The following is a 25,258-nucleotide window of genomic DNA, read 5'->3' as shown; positions in this document are numbered from 1 at the left end:
TATATGTATATGTATATGTATATGTATATGTATATGTATATGTATATATCCAATTTATTTCCTTATTTGGTTGCCTTGTCCAGTCTTGATATGAGGGCTTTTGCCTTGTTTTATTGTATCTTGTTTTGTCCTGTTTGGTGGTTGTGTCTCGGAGGCCTGCTCTTTTCTGAAGAGAATATGAATTTTAAAATGCAGATGTTGCCGGGTGGTGGTGGCGCACACCTTTAATCCCAGCACTTGGGAGGCAGAGGCAGGCGGATTTCTGAGTTCGAGAGTTTGAGGCTAGACTGATCTACAGAGTGAGTTCCAGGACAGCCAGGGCTACACAGAGAAACCCTGTCTCAAAGAAACCAAAAAAAAAAAAAAAAAGTAAAAAATGCAGATGTGTGCTCAACTTAATTTTGCTTCAAGAAGGAGTAACACTGAAAGAAATGCTAAGCTTTGAACATTTTTTAACAATAATATCAATTCTAAAATATTGTTCTAAAATAAAGAAAAAATGCTGAAATTTTGAATTTTACAATCACATGCTTTCATTATGAAAATATTTGCAATTATTATATTTGAAAGATGAAAAATAAATATACCAATAGCTAATGCAGCCCTTTCTTTACTACATGCTAATTTGTATTGGTATTAAAATTGTTAAAGAGTGTAATATTTACATTATCTTTTTTGTTTGTTTGTTTTTGTTTTGTTTTGTTTTTCGAGACAGGGTTTCTCTGTGCAGCCCTGGCTGTCCTGGAACTCACTCTGTAGACCAGGCTGGCCTTGAACTCAGAGATCCGCCTGCCTCTGCCTCCCAAGTGCTGGGATTAAAGGCTTACACCACCACCGCCCGGTTTACATTATCTTTAATAGCATTAAATTACTTAATCTAAATTCTAATAAATTAAAGTAAAACAACAACAGTCTATTTGCCAGTTTTTTCGTTGAGATTTTAATCAGGTTCACCCTGTTGTTGACTTGGCCAATTAGTGTTTGTGAGAAAGGCATGTGTGAACATGTTATATGCCATGTTCTTATTTTAGGAATATTTTGATGTAAACTTTTTCTCTATAGTCTTCTCTTCGTTGGAACCACATGGTTATTGATATGGTGTCTTTTAGCATTAAAGGTGCTGAAGAGAAGGTTGCTTCTAACTGGACCCCTAATCCTTTCAAGGCCAACAACACACATCATGCTTTTGTGGCTCTGATATCAAGATAATTATTTCTTAACAGTGAGTTTGAAAAATTAGCCTCAGACACATCATGGTGTTGTTACTCTGAACATCCTGCTGATGGCAGTAACTGATAGTGAGATTTCTGAATCATATCTTAGTTTTATTTAAAAATTATTTTTTTGAGGAAAGCCATGCTTCAAATGCCTTTTGCCGTTCTCTCTGCATCTATATTCTATCTTCCTGCAAGGTTCTGACATACTCTTATTTCATACAGAAACCTCTTCTGAACTCCATGGGTCATGATGACCCTGTGTTACTCAACATCTTTAGCACATATTACGGTGGTCCAATTTTTTCTTTCACATTATTTCTTGGGAAACTTATGCCTTATGCCCTGTGCCATTCCTATTGATTATAATATTATGCAAATAGTGAACAAAGAGCTCACGTTTCATTTAGATACAAAACCTGCTAGCAGGTCCTGTTGCTTGTACGGAAATCTGACCCTAAAACTTTTCATATGGTTATCATTTCTCATACTTTATTTTCAGCTAAATGACTAGTTTAATAAGTCTCAAAGAAATTTAATCTCTATTACACACACACACACACACGAAGACAGTGATGGCAAGATTAAAGTTGGCTATTGAGTTGGTTGTACTCTTGTGACCTACTTTGATGCTTGCTTTCTGATTCTGTGATTATCTACATAAATAAGTTGAATTCCATGGTATAGTGAGATGTTCTTTAAAATCATCTAATCAGAGTGCCAAAGGCAGGAGTGCACAGGTGTCTGAGGCCTACAGTTATTCACAGTTCCCCGAAGATGTCCATACCTGCCAGTCAGAAGCTCATACATCAGAATTCCTAGTGACCAGTAGTCAGCTGAAATGTCATGGCCTTTGTTCAGGATGATCTCTGGGGCTACGTATTCTGGAGTCCCACAAAAAGTCCATGTTTTCTTTCCAAATCCTATCTTCTTTGCGAAGCCAAAGTCAACCTTAGAAAAAGAGAAAGCAAGACGCTTGAGCTATTTATGATCAAGTTGTAGAGTAATTTGTACTTCACTTAGCACACTGGTGATACCAATAAACAAAAATAATTCATTATAGTCCTGTCTTCTAAAAGGAATTACATATGTTTGCAAACACAGATGCCCTGTTCAAATTCAGTTCCAAAGAGAAAGTGAAACCTGAACATGGATAACATTGAACTCACTAAAAGAAAAGCCTATTTCTTAAACACTGTTCATTTTTCCCTATTTTTTTTTTTTTTGCCAATAGTGGTTGTGGCATAAAGAGAGAATTTCTCTTCTAAAGAGGCCGAGGTCTAGGTGGGTCATCTTAAAAGTTTCCATGGCATATACATGAGTCTTTTTGGATGCTATGAAGCTCACAGCTCTAATACTGAATATACAAGAAGGTTTACTTTTGAAGGAGGTGAGTGATACACTGAAGAGAGCAACATTTTCCCCTAGTAAATAAGCAGATAAAACAAAATCTATCTCCTTTTAGTGGAATGGTTTGAAGGAGCTTCAAATACAGAAAGCCTCCCTTTTGTAAAGTGTTTGGTTTAGATGCAAACAGTTACATGCCATTGATTTAGATGTATCTAACATCCACGCGTGGGTAGCAAGTCCAATAGTTTACAACTAGAAACAAGCACCAATAGATCTAGAACTCTTAGAAGTTGAACATTTTTAAATGAAGGAACTTCAGTTATATAGTAGGTCTTTAGAACTCTTATCCAATTGATAGTGCCATTACTGTTAGCATAACCTAGATAATGTTACCTCAGAACTCATTTCTCATGAGCATTATTCTTAAACACCAAATACATAAAAGGTTCATGGTCTTGTATAGTACTAATTTCCACTGCAGGAAGCTGCTTAGAAATACAGAATTATATATATATATGCCAACAAGGGCATTTTCTAACACTTGAATACTTGCTTTGTGGGGCTATTATTAATTCAAACCTCTCCAATTTAATTTTTCATAATATTTTACATAATTTGAAATACATTTTAATTAAAAACTTCAATGCTAACACTGCTTTTAAGAATTTATAACATTGGAATGGAAAAAAGATTTTTCTGTTAACAAATGAACCCGAGAACTTTTAGACTTCAGGACACAACCCATATGTCAAACACACTGACCAGTTTAGCATAGCCTCGGTGATCTAGGATGAGATTTTCTGGCTTGAGGTCCCTGTAAATGATTCCTTTGGAATGCAGATAGGCAAATGCTTCTACTACACATGCTGTGTAAAATCTGGTTGTCGAATCTTCAAATGAACCCCTGAAAATGGAAAACAGAATGAGTACTGTATTCATTCTCTAGGAATTCATGGATATATGAGCTCATTATATTTCTGCACTAATGTTGGCTCAGAGGCCAATGTCTAACTGGATCCATATTACGCGGTTTCCATTCCATTGGGTTTTTAAAAAGCATCCGAGGATCAAGCCAAAGAATTCCTTGCCATTATGAGTGGGACAGTTAAATCCAACTTCCTGGAAGGCTCAAGAATGGATCAGTAGCATACTAAGTTTCATGGATTTTGTGGCTTCCTCTCAACAGCCCACTGCTAAATAAAAAAAAAAATGCTGAGTCCCAGCTGTGGGCAGGAGAATGAGTCCTATATTAGCACCTGTTTATTGACAGTTTGCTTTTCAAATGAGAGGTTATCTGATTAATTAATCGATTGTTCATTCTCGGCTACTTGGGATCAAACCCAGTTTTTCACATATAGTAGGCAAGTTTCATACCATTTAGCTAGATCTCTAGTTCAAAGGAGAAGTTACATTAAACAGTGGTTATTCACCTTCCATAGTAAGCATGCACATATCTATCAACTTAAATAGATGAATTTGTTCACGGTTACTTTTAGCTCATTTTATCTGGATCTTTCTAAAGAGTGTGGGTATGGTTCTTGTGAATGTGATAATGAGAGAAGCCAGTGTTCGCAGAGAGCCATGGCAGAGCTGTAACACTGTGCATGTCAGAGAGCTGCAACACTGCGCATGTCATCTCACCCGCCATGTTAGGTTTCTGAGTCTTCTGCGTTAAGACAGACATAATTTACCTTCTATACCATTGCCTTTGCAACAGTAAGAAGAAATGGAATAACAACTAGAAGAAAAAAGTCAAGGAACTGTTAAATTCCAACATTTAACACAAACGCATTTTCTCTCTGCCTCCTGTCTCTCTGTCTCATCTGTATTTGTGTGTGTCTATATATAAACATGTAACTTTATTAATTAAAATAATGATAAAAGATAGCTCTAAGGTCATTCCTAGTTTCTAGAGCAGAATCTTTGTATTTGTTTATTCACTGGACTTACGATGAACATGTTCTTTTACTTCTTTCTTAAGTACTGAGATTTGACTGAATGACTTCAGAATTTATGGCTGTTATCAGCTCTTGGCGTAGCTTCAATGAAACAGGAACTACTACAACTTCAGGTAGTATCCAGTAAACAGTGGGACAGGAGCATGCTCATAGGCAGGTCCCTGATAACCTGTCTGTATTTTGATGGCACTTAAAAAAAAAAAAAACCCTGAAAAGTGAAGTCTAACAAACTGAGCAGGGGAATATGGCTGCATATTTACAAAATCCATCTGCAAATCCAAGGCTGGTGCAGATGTCTTGTAGGACATTTGTACTCAGAAATAGTATGTTCAGCTGTACAGACTCAGTTACCTTTTATATCTCCCGAGTAGTTACTAAAACACACACAGATAAAGGAGACAGGATAGCATATAACTGTAATCCTAGCACCTAGGAGGCTGAGGCAAGAAGCCAGCCTGGACTTTAGAGAGCCCTTATCTCAAACACAAATCTTATAAATAAAGTTCAAGGTTAAATTAATCTCTGGGAATGGTGACATCTACTCTAAGTGTCAGAGCTTTGACTCTCATCACGGAGAAATCACCATCCCAGTGCTATCTGAGTCACACAACTGTGACTTTCAAAGGAGGTAAGAAAGGGCCTATGGAAAGAACCACATCCATGGCAGGAAGGGAATGGTGTTCTTTAGGTTACAGTTGCCCTCTAACAAGTAGAAAACCTAGTCAGGTCTAAAAAATCTACAATCCTGGGGACTAGAAAGGGATTAGAGCATTATCCTGAATTCTTTTTCTGAATGTTTGTCTACCCAGAATAGAACATTTCTTTGAAGACATGCTTTACTTTAATGAGTAAGCATATGCACACACTTCTGTTGTATATGACTTCAGTTTCCCTGAACATAAAACATTCCAGAGTAATGCTAATCAAAACAGTCCACGAATGGGGTTTTAGAAGATTTCACACTGCATGGCTTGTTTGAATCCAAGAGATCAATTACTTCCTTTCTCCAGAGATACCTATCTTGGTTCTGAGCCATTTTGGACTTTAGAAGGTTCTAGAAGTTTGGTTTCTAATTCTTTCAGCAATCTCTATTGAGTATATATCACGTGTAAGTGTATTTGTAACTTATTTTAAAGGTTAAAGGGAATCTTAGTTTCAAACTTTGAGAGATTAATATAACAAGCACACACAAATAATGTATCAATAACACATTGTTACACCATTAAATATTTGATTAAGGCCACTGAAAGCGGTCACAGAGCATAGCATTAGAGTGACTGAAAATAAAACATTGCAATTAGAATTGGCAATGGCAGTGTCAGCTTGATCTAAACAGAAGTGAAAGCTTATTTAATCGGCTGTTTAGAGAGTTTCTCAAAGAAAGAAATCATTTATTCTGTGTAGCTCTTTGAAATAGTAAATTGTGCTTTGACAGTGCTATCACTTCAAGTCAAATTATGGGAACAGGCTCTCATGTGTTCCTTAGGAGTTGTTGTTTTAGCTAAATGGCTTGAAACGTCAATTTGATAAAAGTAGAGGACATATGTGTATGTATATATATATATATATATATATATATGTAAATAAGAATTAAAATTTAATCACAGTATTTAATCAGCTAATCATAAACTGAATCCTGAGATGTCAGAATGTAACAAAGACAAAATATCTCTTATCGAATGAGGCTAGGCATTATTATCTAGTGGCAGCCATCATTAGTGAGCACATACATCTGCAGGGTTACAATATGCAGGGTTATGGCCCATTGTAAAAAGGGGTAGCTAGGCTATTGGGTAAACTGACTCATTTCTTTGGCAATACTTTCAATCAGTGCTGTCGCTTAGGTCACCAAAGAAGAGATTAAATAATCACCCTCTACAACATAGTCAGCATCATAGACTCTATCCAGGAAGGCATGGGATGGGAAATTTAGGTGGTATGTGACTTGAAAATCATGAGTTCTGAGATACTTAAGTGATTCAGAACAAAATTAATAAAGAAAATGAATAAATAAAAATTAATAACATGCAGCTTCACTAGATTAAAATATATACCAAATACTCATATCAATATATATGCTATGTGCTATATCTTATTAACATGCTAGTGCACTTTTATCATATTCTACTGGATATGTAAATCCTAATAAATATTTATTATATTAGCTAATTATATTTTTAAAAGTTTCAGGAGTTATGCATTTCTTAGGTGGTAGAGGGAAAGTGAATAAAATATAATTTCCACTTGTCTTATCCCAAAGAACAAAACAGAACTTTTGGAAGAAAAAAATATCATGGATTAGATGATAAATTATAATAGCTACTAAAGAATAAAGCTGGGAAATGTGAGAAGGCATAAACAATATGCCAGTGTTTAGCTTAGGTCTGTTTAATAGTTCTTAAATTTTGCCTGCATGTAGCATCTACTTAATATTCTCTGTCTCTCTATGTCTGTCTCTGTTTCTGTCTCTGTCTGTCTCTCTCTCTGTCTCTCTTTCTCTGTCTCTCTCTCTGTCTCTCTGTCTCTCTCTGTCTCTCTCTCTCTCTGTCTCTCTTTCTCTGTCTCTCTCTCTCTGTCTCTGTCTCTCTCTCTGTCTCTCTCTCTGTCTCTCTCTCTGTCTCTCTCTCTCCCTGTATGTCTTTCTGTCTGTCTGTCTGTCTGTCTGCCTCCTGAGTAGCTGAGGCTATAGGAATGAGCTAACAGACTTGGCTCCCAGCATTTTATTGAGAAGGTGAAATAAGTATATGTAGAATAAAAGAGTAAGATTATACATAAGATTATATATGCACACAGAAGAAGGAGGGTGAGGGAGGGAAATGGGCCCAAGTCTATACATCTATAATAGCTTTCTGTTTGATGATTCGATAGTTTTAATGTGGGGTTTCACATTTTTGGAATATATCAGAGAACTAAGCAGCCTTTGTTTTTCTACATTAAGCTCAGTTATGCATATCAAGTTCCCTAGGGGTACTTAGCAACCATGTACTCAGAACTCAAGGATGACACAGGGGAGGGGAAAGGGAGGATCAGAACACAGCCCCTGGAGATAGAGGAATGAACCTGCACTGTTATTGTCTATTCATCCAGTCTTCCCAAGGGAACCGAATTCTTCACAGTCACCCTTTGTTATCCTGCTGAGTCAGAGTGTTGCTTACTCAGAAACCCAGTCTGTTACATGTGACCAGCCAAACTCTAGTCTCAAGTGGCATGAGAAAAAACATGAGGTGCTATTTTCTTGCAATTGAATACTGATGTGTAGACATATCTTAAGCTTGCAGGCTGAGTTCTATGATGTTGTTATGATTACTGTCCTAATAAAGGAACTCAGTATCAATTTTGCAGAGCTCTGGGAGCATAGCTGGTCCCTCTTCTGTACTGCTTATTATCCTTTCCTGTTTAATTCCACCTACAAACTCTTTTAATGAACAGAAAATAGGGAAAAGGTTTCACGTACAGTAGCAAAGGGAGAATGTAGAACAACATGAAGAATGTTAGGTGTTAATTTACCAATCAAAACAATAACTTTTTGCAATAGTCAGCAAGTTCTGAGGAGTGGGACCATATCTATTCTATTTATCAGAGTATATCCCAAGGCTGCTATCACCATGCCTGTCATAAAAATTATGCTCCAATTATTAACTAACAACACTACAGTAATATGCAGTGATATGGTAGCTTAGTACAGATGTTGACCTGATCCTGGATCAACAATAGGAGTTCTTTGTATGCCTTATTTTAACCTATAGTTAATACATCAAACAAAGTACTAGTAAATTAAATTATAACATATCAGGAAGTGATCTATTTAATAAATATATGTGAGTAAGGCCACTGGGATCAAAGGCTGTATGAAGATACAAAAAACACAAAAGAAAAGAAAGCTTAAGTCAAGAGTTTGTAAAGAACCCCCATTCTAACCTGGGCTATCTAAAAAACAAAACAAAACAAAAATCAACTATTTAAAATTCAGATGATGCACAGGAAAACCGAGCTATATAGCTCTAGTTAAATTTGGGAGTAGTGATTATCCAGGGGAGAAGAACTTGAAGGTAAGGCTGGAACAAATAAGAAAATAATTTTTAAATAAGGATGTGTTTTCTAAAAGTGAAAAGACAACAGAATGTAGCTACTATACCAGCACTCTGGATGCAGAGGAACAGGTCCAAGGACCTTTTGAAAAGATACAATATTTGGGAATGTATTTCAGTGGGAGAGTATATGTTTAGCAAGTGTAAGAATTTAGATTTGATCACTAACATGGGGTGGAAGTCCACAATGACTTTTGGATGATCAAAACATATTTGGAGGAAAACAAAGTCGTTGACTTTAAAACAACAACCAAAAATGGAAATGATTCAGAGAAAAAAAGCTGTGTTCTCTCTAGACAAACTTTGCCTCCCAAAGAAGGGCAGAAGGGCAAATCAAACTGTCTATGTGAAAAGGTGCAAATAAGTGGATTAATTTTTTTCCCTTTAGAGTCAGCAGCCTCTAAAAGACAACGGAGTGAACTCATGTTTCAAAGTAGAGCTATGAAAGACAGAGAAAACGTAGACAGGGTGACCATCTGAAAACTGTAGTGCAATTAAAGTGACAGGTAACCCAGGCTACAGTTACGATGCTGCTGCCAGTCTCCCAGGTTAAAGCACAGTGTGAAACTCCAGGTGTGGAGCTGGCTGATTCCAACCTTCACAGCTTACTAAGACCTGAGTGATGCATACACTGTCCTACTGTAAAGTGGGGTCAACCTATACCATTAGCTACAAAGTTTTACATATCTTATGGTAAATTCTTTATGCTGTTGGTGGTGCCTCATGTGTGCAAAGGAAAACATAAGCACTTGTAAAATATCAATATAAGTTTATGTGTGATAACAATAGATTCTTTTCATAGATCATCATGTGTCACTGTGATTTCAGAAACATGGCAGAAAAGATTGAAATCTCTTACCTATCCCTGAGAATAGTCCAGAGCTCTCCACCTAGGCAAGCTTCCATCAACATATACAAGTACTTGCTGTCTTTAAAGGTCCTGTATAGCCTGTGAACAGTAAGCAGGGAAACAAAAGTATGAATATTAGTATCTTTTAAAACACTCATTTTAAAGGTTGGTGAATTATTTATTGAATTGATGAGCATATATATATATATATGTGTGTATATATATATATGTATATATATACACACATATATATATGTACATGCATATGTATGTATATGCTACAATAAGGTGTTTTAATGCATATATGTACTGCTTAATAGTTAAACCAGAGCATTAAGCACATGTATCAAATATTTATAGCACAAAGTTACAGAGACACCAGAGCACTAAGTTCTGGTGTTCTACTTGCATAGTTGAGAATATTGAATTAAATACTTCAAGATCGATAAAAGAGACAATTTATGATGTCCCTATCATAAACACAAGCGCACAGCTTGCAGTGCTCTGACTTGCTAGTCTTGGTATTTTGTGATGAGAATGGAGGGCACTCATGTCCACAGGAAGCTAGTATCGCCACAGATGATTCTTGTCAGCTATGGTACTAAAAGCTTCTAGACTGGACTAATCCACATGGGTATGCGTGTGAGAGTTTTCTGATTTCGCTGATATATTTTGTTTGTTTGTTTTTCGAGACATGGTTTCTCTGTATAGCCCTGGCTGTCCTGGAACTCACTCTGTAGACCAGGCTGGCCTTGAACTCAGAAATCCTCCTGTTTCTGCCTCCTAAATGCTGGGATTAATGCGCCACCACTGCCTGGCAGATTTTGCTGATATTTTAATCATGGCCTTGAGAAAAACTTAGTGGTCATAAGCACATAGTATATAGATATAAAGTATATCATTTTTTGTAAATATACATTGTAAATAGTTACTTAAATTTGTATCTTAACTTTTTATGAGTGCTACTAGCAAATTAACTATAAACATCTCTCCTACGTATAAAAACTCTTCATTATCATCTTATTAGTGCTATGAAAATGCTGAAGCAGACAGATTTGCTGCCATTTTATAAAAAAAAGAAAAGAAAACATCTATAAGCCCAGTTGCTCAGTGGTTGGAGACAGGCAGAAGCCTGCAGCTCACTGGACAGCCATCCCAGGAAATGAATGAGGCCCTGGTTCAGCAAGAGACCACATCACAAAAGATAAGGTACGGAGTGGCTGAAGCTGACACAGCATCATTCTCTGGCTTCCACACATGTGTGTATTCACCTGTACACCCACACACATGTGTCAACACATGAACACAAACGCATGTATATTCCACACATACCCAGAAATAAATAATAAGTTCTTCAAAAAAAATTAACAGTAACTAGTCTGATTTTGGTATTGGTTTCATATGTTCTCAAGCTATGACAGAAATGAAATGCTGAAAGTTGGTATCTAGCTTTTGAAAAATATCTTTTCTCGAGAACATGAGAATATGATTCCTTTGGAAAATAAATATAGGGGCAAGCCTTTTATTCTTAGATGATCGAACAATTTTCTCAAGTTTGTGTGTGTGTGTGTTTGTGAACATGAAGTAAATACATTAAATTAAGGGTGAACATCATGAAAGAGAGCACCATAGTTGATGTGTCACGTGGGGCTGGCACGTTCATTGTCAGGGGTGTGCCTTTACCTCACAATGAAGTCAGAATGAGCCCCCTGCATGATCTGCTTCTCCGAGCGGATGTGTTCCTGCTGTCTCGTGTCCACAATGTGGCGTTTCTTGAGGATCTTCATCGCAAATGTTTTGGATTCTTCACTTTTCAACTGGACCTTAAAGACAAACAGAAAGGACACATGAGCGAAAACCTTCAGGCTTAATACGCCACACTGTACCATTGTCCTAAAACTAACAGGTTCATGGAGGACCCAAATGAGTCCCAACTACCACCCATGTGTCACACAGGGGGTACCCATGTTAGAGAGGCAGAGTTTACAAGCCACAATGTACAATCATCCTCAAACCTCACTGTGCCAGATCATGAGTTTCAACTAACTACATCCCAAATTAATTTTGTGCCCACAGGAATTGGAAGAAATGTATAGTTCATATTTCATTTTATTTCATATAATGAGTCTGAGTATAGTACCAAGTCTTTCTTTATCAAAAATGTCTAATTTTCTTTTCAATTCTATTTCATATGCTGGTGACAAAGTGTGATCACATGATCACCTGGGACTTTATCCTCTTCATGGTCCTCATCCATAAACATTTCTAGGGTTAAGTTTAGCGAATAAAGCTGGTCCCTGCTGGGACTGGAGATGCATATGTCATAACTGCTATTATCCATGTTATTTTGCTATCGTTTCCTTGCCTCCAGTTAAAATATATATAATGAAGGTCCCTGCCTCCCCCTCCCCCCCGATTTTTGAAAACCACTTTTTCCTTCCTCCATCAATCTTGGTGGCACTAATCTCTTTGATTTTGAATCTTGCTCTTTGGTTGTGTCCACTGAAGATCAATATAGTGAACGTGCATGTCACGAAGCCCATAAGGTTCCCCTGTGCCTATGGAAGAGGCTGGATTCCTCCAATACCTTCTCTTATGTGGGCTACAGGTGTGTTCATGCTTAAAAGAGATTCAACAAGGAGACTAGTAAGATGAGGAAGGACCGTGATGGAGCTGATCAGTTAACAGTCGTCAAGGGAGCTCTCACTGAGTGTTCTTGAGCACTGAAACCTGACAGCAACACTCAACAGCAACATTATTCAGACCCAAACAAAACTTCAGAGAAAGAACATGGCAAGTGCTGGCTGAAGCATAGCTCACCCTTCCTGGGTTCTGAATCCTTTGCTTCTTCATCTACAGGTTTAGTGAGTTATTACATGTCTTGTCTACATACAATGCTTGCATGAATTCAGTCTGAGAAGATTAATACGTCATGAGCAAGTGAGTGGACACATCAAACAGTGCAGTTTGTGTTTGTGAATCCATGTGACCAGTTAAAGGGGAAAAAAGCATAACATGAAAACAGCTACAACAGCCAAAGACCCAGTGTGAAACTCCTTACAATGATAGGTTGGTATGGCACAAATGAATTCTGTTGTTGTTGAAGTTGAAGATGGAATTGACAAATAAGCTGTTGTGAGAAGAACAAAATTCTAAGCTTTCCAAGAAGAGAGAAAATGTAGCCTTATCCAGTTAACAAAGAGAATCCTGTGCAGCTCAGATATACAACTTAAACATTGTTTTCTTTATTGATAACAGTGACTTTTCATTTCTGTACAGGGTAGAAAAAGAGGTCAGCATTGAGAGCCACAGGTCTACGTTCTAATTCTCACCCGTCTTAATCTCTTGACTCTTGGGTCAATTCTGTAACTGCTGCAAGCCCTGATTCTTGCCAAAGACAATAGCAGCAATTGTTGTAGAATTACTGTTATCCCAAAGGAGGTTGGGTCAATGACTTGGCATTCTTTTTTTTATTGGTTATTTTATTTATTTATATTTCAAATGTTATCCCCCTTCCCAGTATCCCCTCTGCAACCCCTACCCCATCTTGCCTGCCTCTATGAGGGTGATCCCCCACCCACCCACCTACTCCCACCTCACTACCCTAGCATCCCCCTACACTCTTAAAGGCCTTCCTATTACTCTTCCTGCCTTGTGTAGAAGTTTATATCAAGTTGGGACAATCAAATGTTGCTTTAAAAAATTACATCTTTTCACAGAAGTAAACTTGGCATAAGTGGATTTAATATAACTAATCAGGTAAACTGGTAAAACCAAAGTTGAAACTATGCACACACAGGTGTTATCTAAGTTCACTGAACTACTAACTGGCAGAACTGGGTTCATATTCAGGACATTTGGAGCTGAGGCACTGTAAGTACACACAGATTTTCTTCACCTGGATATAAAACTAAATGAAGGTATAAGGATGGATGTTTACAAATCTGAGTTTAATAGGATATGCCGACTCTGACTCTATGTGAAAAATTGAACCATGTATTTATTGGTGTGTATCTTCACTACTCAATATGGGTGATGTCACCATCAACAGGGGCCAATCAAAGCCTTGTTGCTTGAGATAGTGAGATGGCTCATCAGGTGAAGGTGCTTTCTGCCCATCATGACAGCTTGAGTTCAGTCCTCGGAAACCACACACATGGAAGGAGGGAAAAACTGACGCCTGAAAATTGTCCTTTGATTTCTACACATGTGCCATGGTATGCAGATGCTTCCACATAAACACATGCATACACACAAAATGAAAATAAGCAAATATATGAAAAAGAAAGGGAAAAAGACTCAAGTACTCCTCTCGTCATTTATGGTGTCCTCAGAGGACTTGGGACACAGTGGGTTGCCTAAGTTACCCAAAAAAGTGGGTAGGAAGTGGTTAATGAAAATGGTGAAGAGGCTGACTTCATGAGAAGTAAATTGAATCCCAGCATCTTTTCTTTAAAAATTTGATAGCTTTAATTATGCATATATGTTTGTGTCCATGCATGTAAGTGTGGGTGCCCATGGAGGCCATGCAGAGGACAAAGGTATTTGATTTCTGGAGGTGAAGTTACAGGTGATTGTAAGCTACACCCCACAACTAATGTGGGTAGTGGGAATCAGACTCAGGTGCTCTGAAAGAGTAGTTTATGCTCCTCAACTGCTAAGCCATCTGTCCAACCCTGAATTCTAGATTCTTAACCTAGAACTATCATTGTGAGCTAACACAACAGAGGGTCTCCTGCTTATGTTAATTCCCTGAACAACACCCAACACATGTGTTCACCAGATCCTTTCTGGCAAACCCACCACTTTCCAAAGACCATTCATGGAGCTTCCAGTCAGCATTATTTCTATCAGGAAAAACCAGAAAGAGTCTGAATGACTGTCAATAGGAGCTCGGGAAAAATAAATTATGCGATGTCCATGAAATGTAGTTGTAAAATTGGTTTTAGAATAAAATAAACAGTATTAGTTGTAAGGCAGTATATATTTATGACTACATGTTATATATGCAAATGAGCATATGCCTATCTATACATATATCTAAAGACTTCATGAAAGGGCTGAAAGTCATCAACATGTTCACAATAATTTTTCCTTTATGGATATTTTTAGTTACTTCTGCCTTAGAACTTTTGGGTTGCTTAATACTTACAGAATTAATGTATTTTATTTTATGAGGTGTAGAAATTAAACTCTAGTTGTGGAAATAATTTATAATTTTCTAAGAGCTGGGGCTGGAGAGATGGCTCAGCGGTTAAGAGCACTGACTGCTCTTCCAGAGGTCCTGAGTTCAGTTCCCAGCAACCACATGGTAGCTCACAACCATCTGTAATGGGATCCAATGCCCTCTTCTAGTATGTCTGAAGACAGCAACAGTGTACTCACACACATAAAATAAATGAATATTAAATTTTTTTTCTAAGAGCTGGGAATATATTTCAGTAGCAGTGTTCTTGCCTAGCATATATGAGTCCCCAGGTTCAATTCCCAGTTACTTAAAAACCCCCTTTAATTATAATAGCTATTTAATATTATTCACTCAAAGTAATCTTGGTCCTATTCAATGTCCACAAATACAATGAGAAACAATATACTGCCCAACCATGGAGCATATAAATCTATGCAAGTTTTGAGACATTACATGCTATTCATTTCTTTAAAAATTTGTCTTAATTTATTCTTTTTCTGTCTGAACTGCATTTGATAAGCCTAAAGTAATGTGTTTAATACGGGTTAAATTTGATATACAAAAGTTTAAAATCAAAGTTAAGTTTGTCTTCCTTACTTCCTCTGTGTCTGATTAGTTACAGAATTTACTTGTAAAATTTTAAGACGACGGTGATGATGATGATGGTGATGATGATGATGGTTTTTATTATCTAGTAGCCCATCTACCAAAATAAAGAATTAGTGCTAAGTTCAGATAGAAGTGGGTGGCAAGGAGAAGAAAGAATATGTTTTTATATTTCTCCTTCCTTTTGTCTAAACCTCTCTGCCCCAATTGGCCAAGTCTGGTCAGATTTATCTTCCCTAGTAGACTCTCCAATCCTTCTAGACATTGGAGTATGCACTGGCTTAGGGTGGCTAGTCTGGTATTTAACTACCTTGGTTTGAATTTCAGTTGTGTTTCGGCCTCTTGTAGAAGTTCTTCAAAACCTTTGCTTTCTCATCTTTGTAATAGGAAGAATTCACAAAGCTAACCTTCGAGATTGGTAGAAGATGACCTAGAATACAGTTACCATTTGGTGACTATTAACTGCGCTTACTTTTATGTTTTATGTGTACCAGAGTTTAATGAGATCTTCTTGTCAAAGCACTGAGCATATGTGGTGCTACAGACTGAGTGCCACTCTGGAGCAAGACAGAGAGACAAGGGAACGAAAGAACACATGTGAAAAGGAGCATCTCACCCCAGAATCTCCTTGAAGCCTTTGACCGGCTGAGAAACAAGAATTTCAGCACAATGCTTGCTGTGAAAAGTTATCAATGTAAAGATAACATTTCTTTCACATATATAATTTTATGTTGAAATGACAATGAGTCAGGCTTAAATCCTGAATATATATGTCCCTAAGTAGGGACTCCTTTCTTTCATTGGACATTTTCGGGGAATCTCAAACAACTATATTCTTTGTTTATAGTAAAAATATCTTAATTTTCCTTGTAATCCTTCTGATCTAAGATCAGCTGGAATGCTATCCAATGCATGGAAACTACAATGAGGTCTCACATAGGCTTCTAAGCAACCCTTTGAAGATGATAGCTTCAAATGTCACCAGAATCCTGTGTGTGACTATTTTAAAGGCAGAATCTTCCCCCAAGAAGTCCATACTCACACTTGGACACAGTTTGTTTCTTCTCTGGGTACCATTCTTTCTCTTAACCTTCACGCTAACTTACGGATTGAAATATCTTGCTAAGTAACTGGACTTCATAAATCGATCGTCCTTGAGTTCTTTTCTGTCCAGAACTCAGTAATTTAGTTCTTCACAATTTCATCAGAACCCTGAGAGATAAGGGAACTCCCCAATCTTTGAGGTGGCATCACAGAGCTGAGTGTCTGGGTTTGTATCCCTGACAATGCCACAGGCCCAATGTCACTTATGTCTGTTCCTATGTGTCCTAGTCCACCTCAGTGCTGCTAAGTAAAGAAGTCAAAGTCAACAGTAAAAAGTTTGGGAAGCGACTTTTAAGAAGATAGATGCTTAAACCACAAGGACTTTACTCTCTAAATAAAGTGAATGTCTAAAGGAAGTGTGCATAACCACTTCATACAAATACTGGCAAAAAAACAAGGCAACGAATGGCTCCAGACGGAGAAAAGGGGCAGATATCCAAAGTAAGTAATAGCAGTGTGACTTACGGAAATGGCAACAGGCCACTGGAAGGGGTGGCCATGGCATACAGTGTGCATGCTGTCTCAACCACATATAAAAAGGTACTTAGCTTCAACTACATTCAGTGCCCAAATCTTTCCCAAGAACATTAAAACAGGACCATGTAGGCAGTGGCATCTTGATGATAACAAATACAAAACAGAAATGACAAACATTTTTTTTTCTCTAAGAAAATAGTACACATTTTTAAGCAAGTAACTTATATTGCATAAAACATAGTAGTTGGGTTTTTTGTTTTGTTTTGTTTTGAAAAATTGGCTTTTTAAAGGAACATTCTTTTTTTTTTTTTTTTTTTTTTGGTTTTTTGAGACAGGGTTTCTCTGTGTAGCCCTGGCTGTCCTGGAACTCACTCGGTAGACCAGGCTGGCCTCAAACTCAGAAATCCGAGTGCCTCTGCCTCCCAAGTGCTGGGATTAAAGGCGTGTGCCACAACTGCCCGGCTTTAAAGGAACATTCTTGCAATAGTGTGATTTATGTAACTCACATTTAGTAGAAATTGAGATGATTTAATGAACTTATATCAATAAACTATCTACAATAGAGAGAAAAGAAAATCCAAGATACCTATGCTGAGAGAAACATAACCTAAGGCTGCCGATTCCCTGTCCCAAAGTGTTACAGTGTTTCATTCCACTTCATTTACAGTTAGTCCTTAGAGAAGATGCTAGGAAGTGATCTGAAAGGCTTAATAAAACCATCAACAACTGGAAACACCCGTAAACAAACCATCACCCTATAAATGTATAAGTACCAGATTTTGTTTTTAACCATCATTTTCAAGTAATCTCCACTAAACACTTTCCAGGCCACTCAGACACTGCCCTTAGAATACATGTCTAAGAAACAATGTAAGCCTCATGCTGCAGGTGAGATAGGGATGCAGCCACCGCAGTATGCAGAGAAACATCCTCAATTCACAAGGGAAGAGAGGCATGGTGTCATTCTATAGGATTTCAATCATATGCATGGAAAACAAAAACAAAGGGTGCAATTCAAAACTGTAGCGTAAGAAACTGTGTGCCAGGAAAGGCATGGCTTTAGATAAAGAGAGCAGACGCACAGCTGCCTGGAGCTGGGGTGGAAAGGGAGGAAACAGGGGCTCTTAAAAATATGAATTTTCCTTGAATTGTGTGTGTACAGTAGAACATGTTGAGGTGTGCACACTGTACCTCTACGAACCTGTTTAAGAATTTTAAAAGGAGGAAAAATCAGAAAATTAAATACCTATAATTTCTAGTGCCTTTTTTTTTTAATGATACAGCTAGCTATCTACGCATTTAGCTCGTATTTTAAAGAATTATGTGCCAGAAAGGCACTTCCTTCTGTGCCTATCTTTTTACCTTTGGTATATATTCAGAAACTACCGTCATTTGCTAAAAATGTAGTTCCTTTTACTCTAATTTTGTGAAACATTGACACAGGTTTAAAAATCCAAGTGGATTCAAGAAGCTTATAATTTTAAAAAAGGCGATTACAAGTCGATTTAACTTGAATGCATGTAATTGTTGTAAAATTCCTTATAAATGCCCCAGTCAAATCAGTACTTCTTTCATAGCACTTTAATAACATTTTCACTTATTTTAATGTAATAATTCTATTCCTTCTTTGAAGAGCATTTCTTAAATGATATTTTGATCTCATTGGCTTCCTTCTCTGCCCTTCCAGCTCCACCCCACCAATGTTTCCTAATTTCATATATATATATATATATATATATATATATATATATATGAACAATCCCTCAAGACTTCAATCATCCTACACAAAATTTGTTACTTGTACCAGAATGTCTAACATATTTGAGCATGTTAACTAAAATGGGTATCTGTAAATGTGGGGTTTTTAAAATTTGTTTTTGTTTTGTTTTTGTATTACAATTCGCCCTTAAATCTATTTGCAAAGTTGTTGTGCCAGTAAGGATGAAATAATAAGCACTGGCAAAATGTGTCCGAAATTAAAGGAATTTTACTTTCATAGGGAATGGAAAGAACTTTATGATAATGATTGAGTCACTTTGGACCTGGCAGGCCACCGTATCCTCATAAATGCCGGGCAGGGCATATTCACTAAAGTCATGAAAGAAGACAGCATGACGGAAGTGCCCAGAAAGCTTCTGTTCTTTAAGTTAGTGTTATATTCTTCAATATTTCTTAATGATAAGGATTGCTGATTCTATTAATCCAAGTAGTGATCATCATAAACTCTCTTTTTTCATCTAAATGTATTTAAATATGGAATGCCCTTAGAAAGTTACATCCAACTTAACTGTCAATATCCTTGTCCTAATTACTTTCCCCTCTGTCAATATAACTTTTAGGTAATGCTAGTTGCCAAAATACACAAGATATAAATAATCATTCCTCAAATAAAACATTTATATTTTAATATATAAATATAATATATAATACTCAATAAAAAACTCATTGTGACTCATTTTTCTTTATGAAATAATCAAAATTTCTTTCCCCCCACAAAGACTTTGATTTCTGTATGTAACTTTACAAATATAAAGAAATGCCAAATTTATCAGTGTTAGCAGCTTCTTTGCACTGTTTTAAACCAAGCACCTCACTGTTCCTTACCCTGTTCAACTCATTACTTAAAGCACACTCAAAACCTGAGACCTCACCTACGTGGAACTGAGGATCCAATATGGACAGTTGAGTTTCTTTCACTTGCTCTTCTTGAAGGTTGAAAATGAGTTGAAATGGAAAAGAGAGAATCACCATTATCAAATTCAACTATCTTTCTTGCATGTGGCCAGGTAACTCCGGAGAAGGATTTGCATTCTAGTCACAAGGCTAATGCACCACCCTTGCAGTTTTAATCATTACATACTAGAAAACTTGTAATCAAATAGGCCTTCATTCATCAGACATCAGATCTGACCCCAATCAGATTTTTAAATGTAGTACTATCCTCAATTTTACTCTTTCTGACATTAAAAAAAAATAGGAAAATTTCTTTCTGCTGCTTTCATGTTTCACTAAGTAGTTACATGATTTTCTGTATAAATGTAAATGAACTTCAAGTAGAGTCAATCCAACCAGTATTAACCGGTATTGGCTTAATCTATGAGACACAGTCACGCTAAACATTTGAAATGCACTGTGCATTTAAAGTTGTAGTGAAGACCATACAGTGGCTGTCATCAGTTTAACTTCTTTGAAATCTTTTATATAGAAGTGGTCTCTTCACTTTCAAAATGAGCTTTCAAGACTGCTGGCAGAAGTTAAAGGTTGGGAACAAAACTATCTAAGTATCTAACTGAAGGCACATTTATACCCAGGCAGGGACTATTAAACCTCCAGAAAATACACTGCCAGAGTTGAGTTGGAGGTATTGTAAGAGGTGGTGATGGTGAAGAGATAATAGTTTTGAGGAAGATAGGAAACTTTATAGAGATTAACAAGAGACAGAGTCCAGAGCCTCTTCCAGAAGAATTACCTCCAACTGGGTGCTCATCTAGTGAGAGAAAACCCAGTCACAGAACAGAGGGCCAAGACCCTTGCTTAAGGTAAGACTCTCAGAAAATTATACTGTTCTTTTAGCAACAGACATTTTGAAGAGAATGAGGTGGAGGAATGGAAAAGAGAGCTAAAAGAAAGAAAAGTAAAGACAGAGAGGAGGAAGAAGAAGAGAAAGAAGAGGAGGAGGAGAGAGAGGAGGAGGAAGAGGAAGAGGAAGAGGAGGAAGAGGAGGAGGAGGAAGAGGAGAAGGAGGAGGAGGAGAAGGGAGAAAAAGGGTGAGCCTGAAAGCTGTCTGTGGCAATTGCATTCATAAATCAGAGATAGGAAGTGTAGGAAAACCCTCTCTTCTCAACAGTCAACAGGATCAGCAAGAATCCATTGTAGAAACTGCTGCTGAGTCAGTAGCTTAGTGGGAACCCTTAGTAGGAAAGTTCCTGAGCTCCTCACACACTCAGGGAGCCTAGTCAGGGATCTGTACTCTGCTACTTTAGCCAGAAGAATACCTCTAGATAAGGAGTAAAAACTTCGTTAGAACACTACAGAGCTCAGGTAGGTGGAAGTTTTGTCTGAGGGACATTTACAGCTGATGGGTTTTGCATAGATGCTCTGCCCTGTGGCATACCTGCTTCACGGCATCCATGACGTGATTCCCTCTCAGAGACAGCCTAGGTAGAGGTACACTCATGCGTGTCAAGGCAGGAAGCCTCAAACAGGCTCTGCCCTCCCGAGCCCTCTTTCTACCCTTTACACTTTGCTTTCCTTATTTACAGTGAAGGCCAAGTTAGAAAAGCAGCTCTGTCCCCTTCTACCCTTAGCTTACTTTGAAATAGACCATCTCAGGCTGGCATTTGGGGTCCCCCTGCTCCTGTTTTAGGTTGTCTAATGACATTTCTCTACTCCTGCCTATCCGTTCTCCTTTAGCCTGAGCTACTTTAATGTCTCTTGTCGTCTTTATTAATTCCCCCACCACCCTCCCTTCAGTGTTCTCTCCATCACACTAATACTAATTTCTGGCTTGACGCTAATTATTTTATCCCCAATCTACCATTATTAATACTTATCATTAGTAATGGTCATACTAAACGACTAGATTTGGAGGTGTGGTTTTAAAAATAGTTTATTATTATATTGTCATAGATTGCGGTTGCTTCTGCGGATAGAATTTTATTTTTGGAGTCATACTGAGGACCGAGCCTGACACTCTGAGCACACTGAGTATAACTACTGAGTTATAGTCACAGTTCTAGCAGACAAATGGAAACCCTATCTTACTATAAACCAAGTCCTACTACAGCACTGCAAATATTTCCATAGACATAACAGAGGTGGTTAAAAAAATTCCAAGCAATGACACAAATCCTGGCGGACATGTCCTAATAAAGAAATATAAGAAACATGAAACAAAATCAATCAGTGTGATTCTTCCAAACAGGTTGATGTCACAGAAATCAAATCTGATAAGAGAATACTAGATGAAATCAAAAGAATTCAAAGAATTACTCATAAAAATGCTTAACAAAAATAAAAAGGACTCAAATACCTTAATGAATTAAAATAGAATCCAAGTTGTTCAATTAAAAGGAAGTTAATATAGGATATGAAACTGGAATTTAAAAATACGTATTTTAAAAAATTGCTTCAATAGAATGGATTAAGTAGAAGAAAATAAAGAAGCCTGGGTATAATGAGAGTGAATATAACATCCAGAACATAACAGAGATACATTAATAAAAAATGTAGACAGGGCAGGAGAGAGCTATGTGGCATTATTTAATTATATTTGTAAATCATGATCCTAGAAGAATAAATACAAGGTAAAGGAATAGAAAACACATTCAGTAACAATGCAGCAGGAAATTCTCTAAATCTGGTGCGAGGGATTTAGAATACTAGATAGACAAGACTCAGGAAAAACCTTCCTCACATCATGTTACAGTTAAACTTCTAATTTATAGAGCAAAAACAAAACAAAAAAAAGAATACTGAAAGCTGCAGAGAGAAACATCACTTACATGCCAAGGAAACCAAAGTCACAACAAATAAAAGATTGAAATATTTTTGTCTAATAATAGTGGAAAAAACTGTAAATCCACACAAAGAGAAACTAAAGGACGTATACAAACTCATTGCATTGAATAACACACTATTGAATAATGAATGAATGAATGAATGAATGAATGAATGAATGGGTCACTGAAAAATAAATCAGCAAAAGAACTAAAAAAATTCTTCTAAGTGAATGAAATGGATGAGACAAGACAGAACTCGTGAGATATGATGAAAATTTCTCTGAGGTAAGTTATAGCTATAAACACCTACATTTAACAGTCAGATATAGAGGCAGAGGATAAAACAAGAGTTAGCTAGGTCAAGGACTGGTATCCTCTTTACCAAAGAATCTCCTTTGATAATAACTGTGAACAAGCTACACTTGGAAGGCAAGCCTCATGCTACGGCTCCATGCCTTCTTTGTTTATACGGTTTTTCTTTTTGAGGGGGATGAGGGGCTTCGGGGAAGGACTGTGTTTTGAGGAGGGATAAATATGATGTAGGGTGGGTAGAAAGGGGGTAAATGTCTAGTAAAGAAATCAATATAGTCCAAACATTCTGTATGAAAAACCCCAAAACAAGAAAAATACCTACAGGAGTAAACAGGACAAAGCAAGAAATCTCAAGGGGCTTCCCAATGCATCCAAGGGCAAGGCTACCCCAAATCAGCAGACAGAAAGTACTGATGACAGTGGCAGACAGGAATTAAATGGCAACAAGAACAATGCAAAGGGCTAATGGCACAAAAAACTGATTCACTGCAAACCCTGAGCCAACCAGAACCAAAGAAACAGAAAGAATCAAATGAAGAAAATTATATATGGAAAGGGGAAAATGCCAGTAGAATTTGGAGAATTGTTAGGACATACTTGGAAAACCTGTATTCTTATAAGTCTGAGGACCTTTGTAAAGTATGTTGGGAGATATGAATAGATTAACAGATTTATAGCAAGCTATAAGATTGAAGCAGTAATAAAAAGTATTGTGCCCCCCCCTGACCCTCATGTACAAAAAGACAGACTCAGATGGACTCATGACTGAATCTACCAGACCTTCAGGAAATCTGATGCCAACACTGCACAGAAGGCAGGAACTTTATGAAACAAAGGCAGGAACAGTGTAAAAATCATTTTATGAAGTCCCTGTATATTCTTATCAAAACCAGACAAGAGACCACTAAGAAAGAAATGGAGGGGATGGGGAAGGGAAGGAGAAAGGTGAAGAAAGGGAGAAAGGCATGTTTGGGGAGGACAGGAAGAGGCGCGAAGGAGGGAGAAATGGGAGAGAGAGGAGAGAATGGGGAGAGAGACAATGAGAATGAATGTTTATTACAGAACAATAGGCATATCAAACAAGGAAGCAAACATTCTTATAAACTGAACTCAACTTTACATCAAAGCATTATCCACCAGGACCAAAAGGGTTTCATTCGCTTACAATGATGGCTCAGCAGAGCAAATCAAAAACTGTAATATAACAACACTCTAGTAGCCTCAAACCTGGAAACCATGCGGTCAAAACAACACATGCAGAAAAGACACTTAATAAGACTATCTTTCATGATAAAAATCTTGAGATAAACACTGAATAGAAAAAAACCATATCTCAACACAATAAAGACTGTGTCACTAGACCTGTAAGTGCATTTCACTAAATCAGGAGCAAGACATGAATGTATACTTTCTCAGTTATTAAAGGTTAGCTAAAATGATAAGGTAGGAAAAATAAATTATATATACATGAATGGAGAAGCCAAATGGCCCTTATTGCAGATAATACAATCCTATACATGAGACCCTAAAGGATTCCACTAGAACTTCCTTAACCGATGTATACATTAAGCCAAGAGGCAGAATACAGAATCAGCACAGAAAAATTAATAGTCTTTCTGTGTAACAAAAAACATGTAGAGAAAGACACTAGACAAATAATTCCATTCATGGTGGCTTCAAAAGGATAGATAAGAGTAAACTTAGCCTAGGAATAGCTAATGAATATCGAATAGCCCAGCCCCAATAGATAGATCTACATGGCAGTTCATGCTTAGGAAATACTGCAGGGGACATAAAGACTGTAAGAGACAAAAATAACAGGAGGGCAGTTATTAAGCAGTATCTCCTAGAAACAGCTGAATAAATGGGACAGTAACAATGGCAATATCCATGGACATGCTAACATAGAAGGGAGAAAATTTTCCATGAGGATCTACCCCTATATATATAGAACTATAGACAGCTCCTAGGGATGAGCCTCCATTATTGGTTAGACACTACCAAATGTTCAGCTCTGAAGTCATAAACACACACACACAGAAACACACACACACAAACACACACACCAAAATAGATTATCAGATTGTATTTATATATTTGTGCATACATATACATACATAGATAAGTATGTACGTGACAATAATGAAAGAAAAAGAGACTATCAATTAAATTGTGAACCAGAAGGGGAAGGACTCAAGGAAAGGTACTTGGGAAGTGCTGGAGGGAGGAAAGGAAAGAGGGAAAGTGATGTAATTCTATTTCAACTAAAAAGAAAAAACTAAAAATGCTGAAAGAATAGAGGACAACAATATATGGAAAGGCACTTCATGCTTGTCAATCAGCACAGTTAATAGCGTAAAAATGGCCACATTTCTAACAGCAATTTACAGATTCAATGCAATTGCAACCAAAACTCAAATGATACCCTTCACAGAACTAGACAAGACAACCCTAAAATTCATCTGTAATCACAGAATATCATGGATAGCCAAAACAGTCCTTAGCAAAAATAACACTGGGGTTATCATCACTCCTGACTTAAGTCATACTATAGAACAATAGTAACAAAACCAGCATGGTGTTAGCATTAAAAGTAGACACAATGTCCAC

At 37.2% G+C, this 25,258-nt stretch overlaps 1 protein-coding gene across 1 annotated transcript in view; it reads right to left on the bottom strand.

Annotated features, from left to right (window-relative positions):
- Window positions 1-25,258, bottom strand: part of Prkg1 (protein kinase cGMP-dependent 1) — a 1,042,192-nt gene that overhangs the window by 13,703 nt on the left and 1,003,231 nt on the right. The window contains exons 11-14 of the mRNA XM_028764010.1: window positions 11,144-11,283; window positions 9,470-9,559; window positions 3,327-3,468; window positions 2,002-2,165 (exon numbers count right to left, since the gene is read on the bottom strand). Of these exons, the coding sequence (XP_028619843.1) occupies window positions 2,002-2,165; window positions 3,327-3,468; window positions 9,470-9,559; window positions 11,144-11,283 (536 nt within the window). The remainder of the gene's footprint in view (window positions 1-2,001; window positions 2,166-3,326; window positions 3,469-9,469; window positions 9,560-11,143; window positions 11,284-25,258) is intronic.

Source organism: Grammomys surdaster, unplaced genomic scaffold (genome assembly GCF_004785775.1).
Source record: "Grammomys surdaster isolate TR1022 unplaced genomic scaffold, NIH_TR_1.0 141, whole genome shotgun sequence".
NCBI lineage: Eukaryota > Metazoa > Chordata > Mammalia > Rodentia > Muridae > Grammomys > Grammomys surdaster.
Note: the sequence above shows the minus strand (reverse complement) of the source record. Positions and strands in the feature narration are given on the sequence as shown.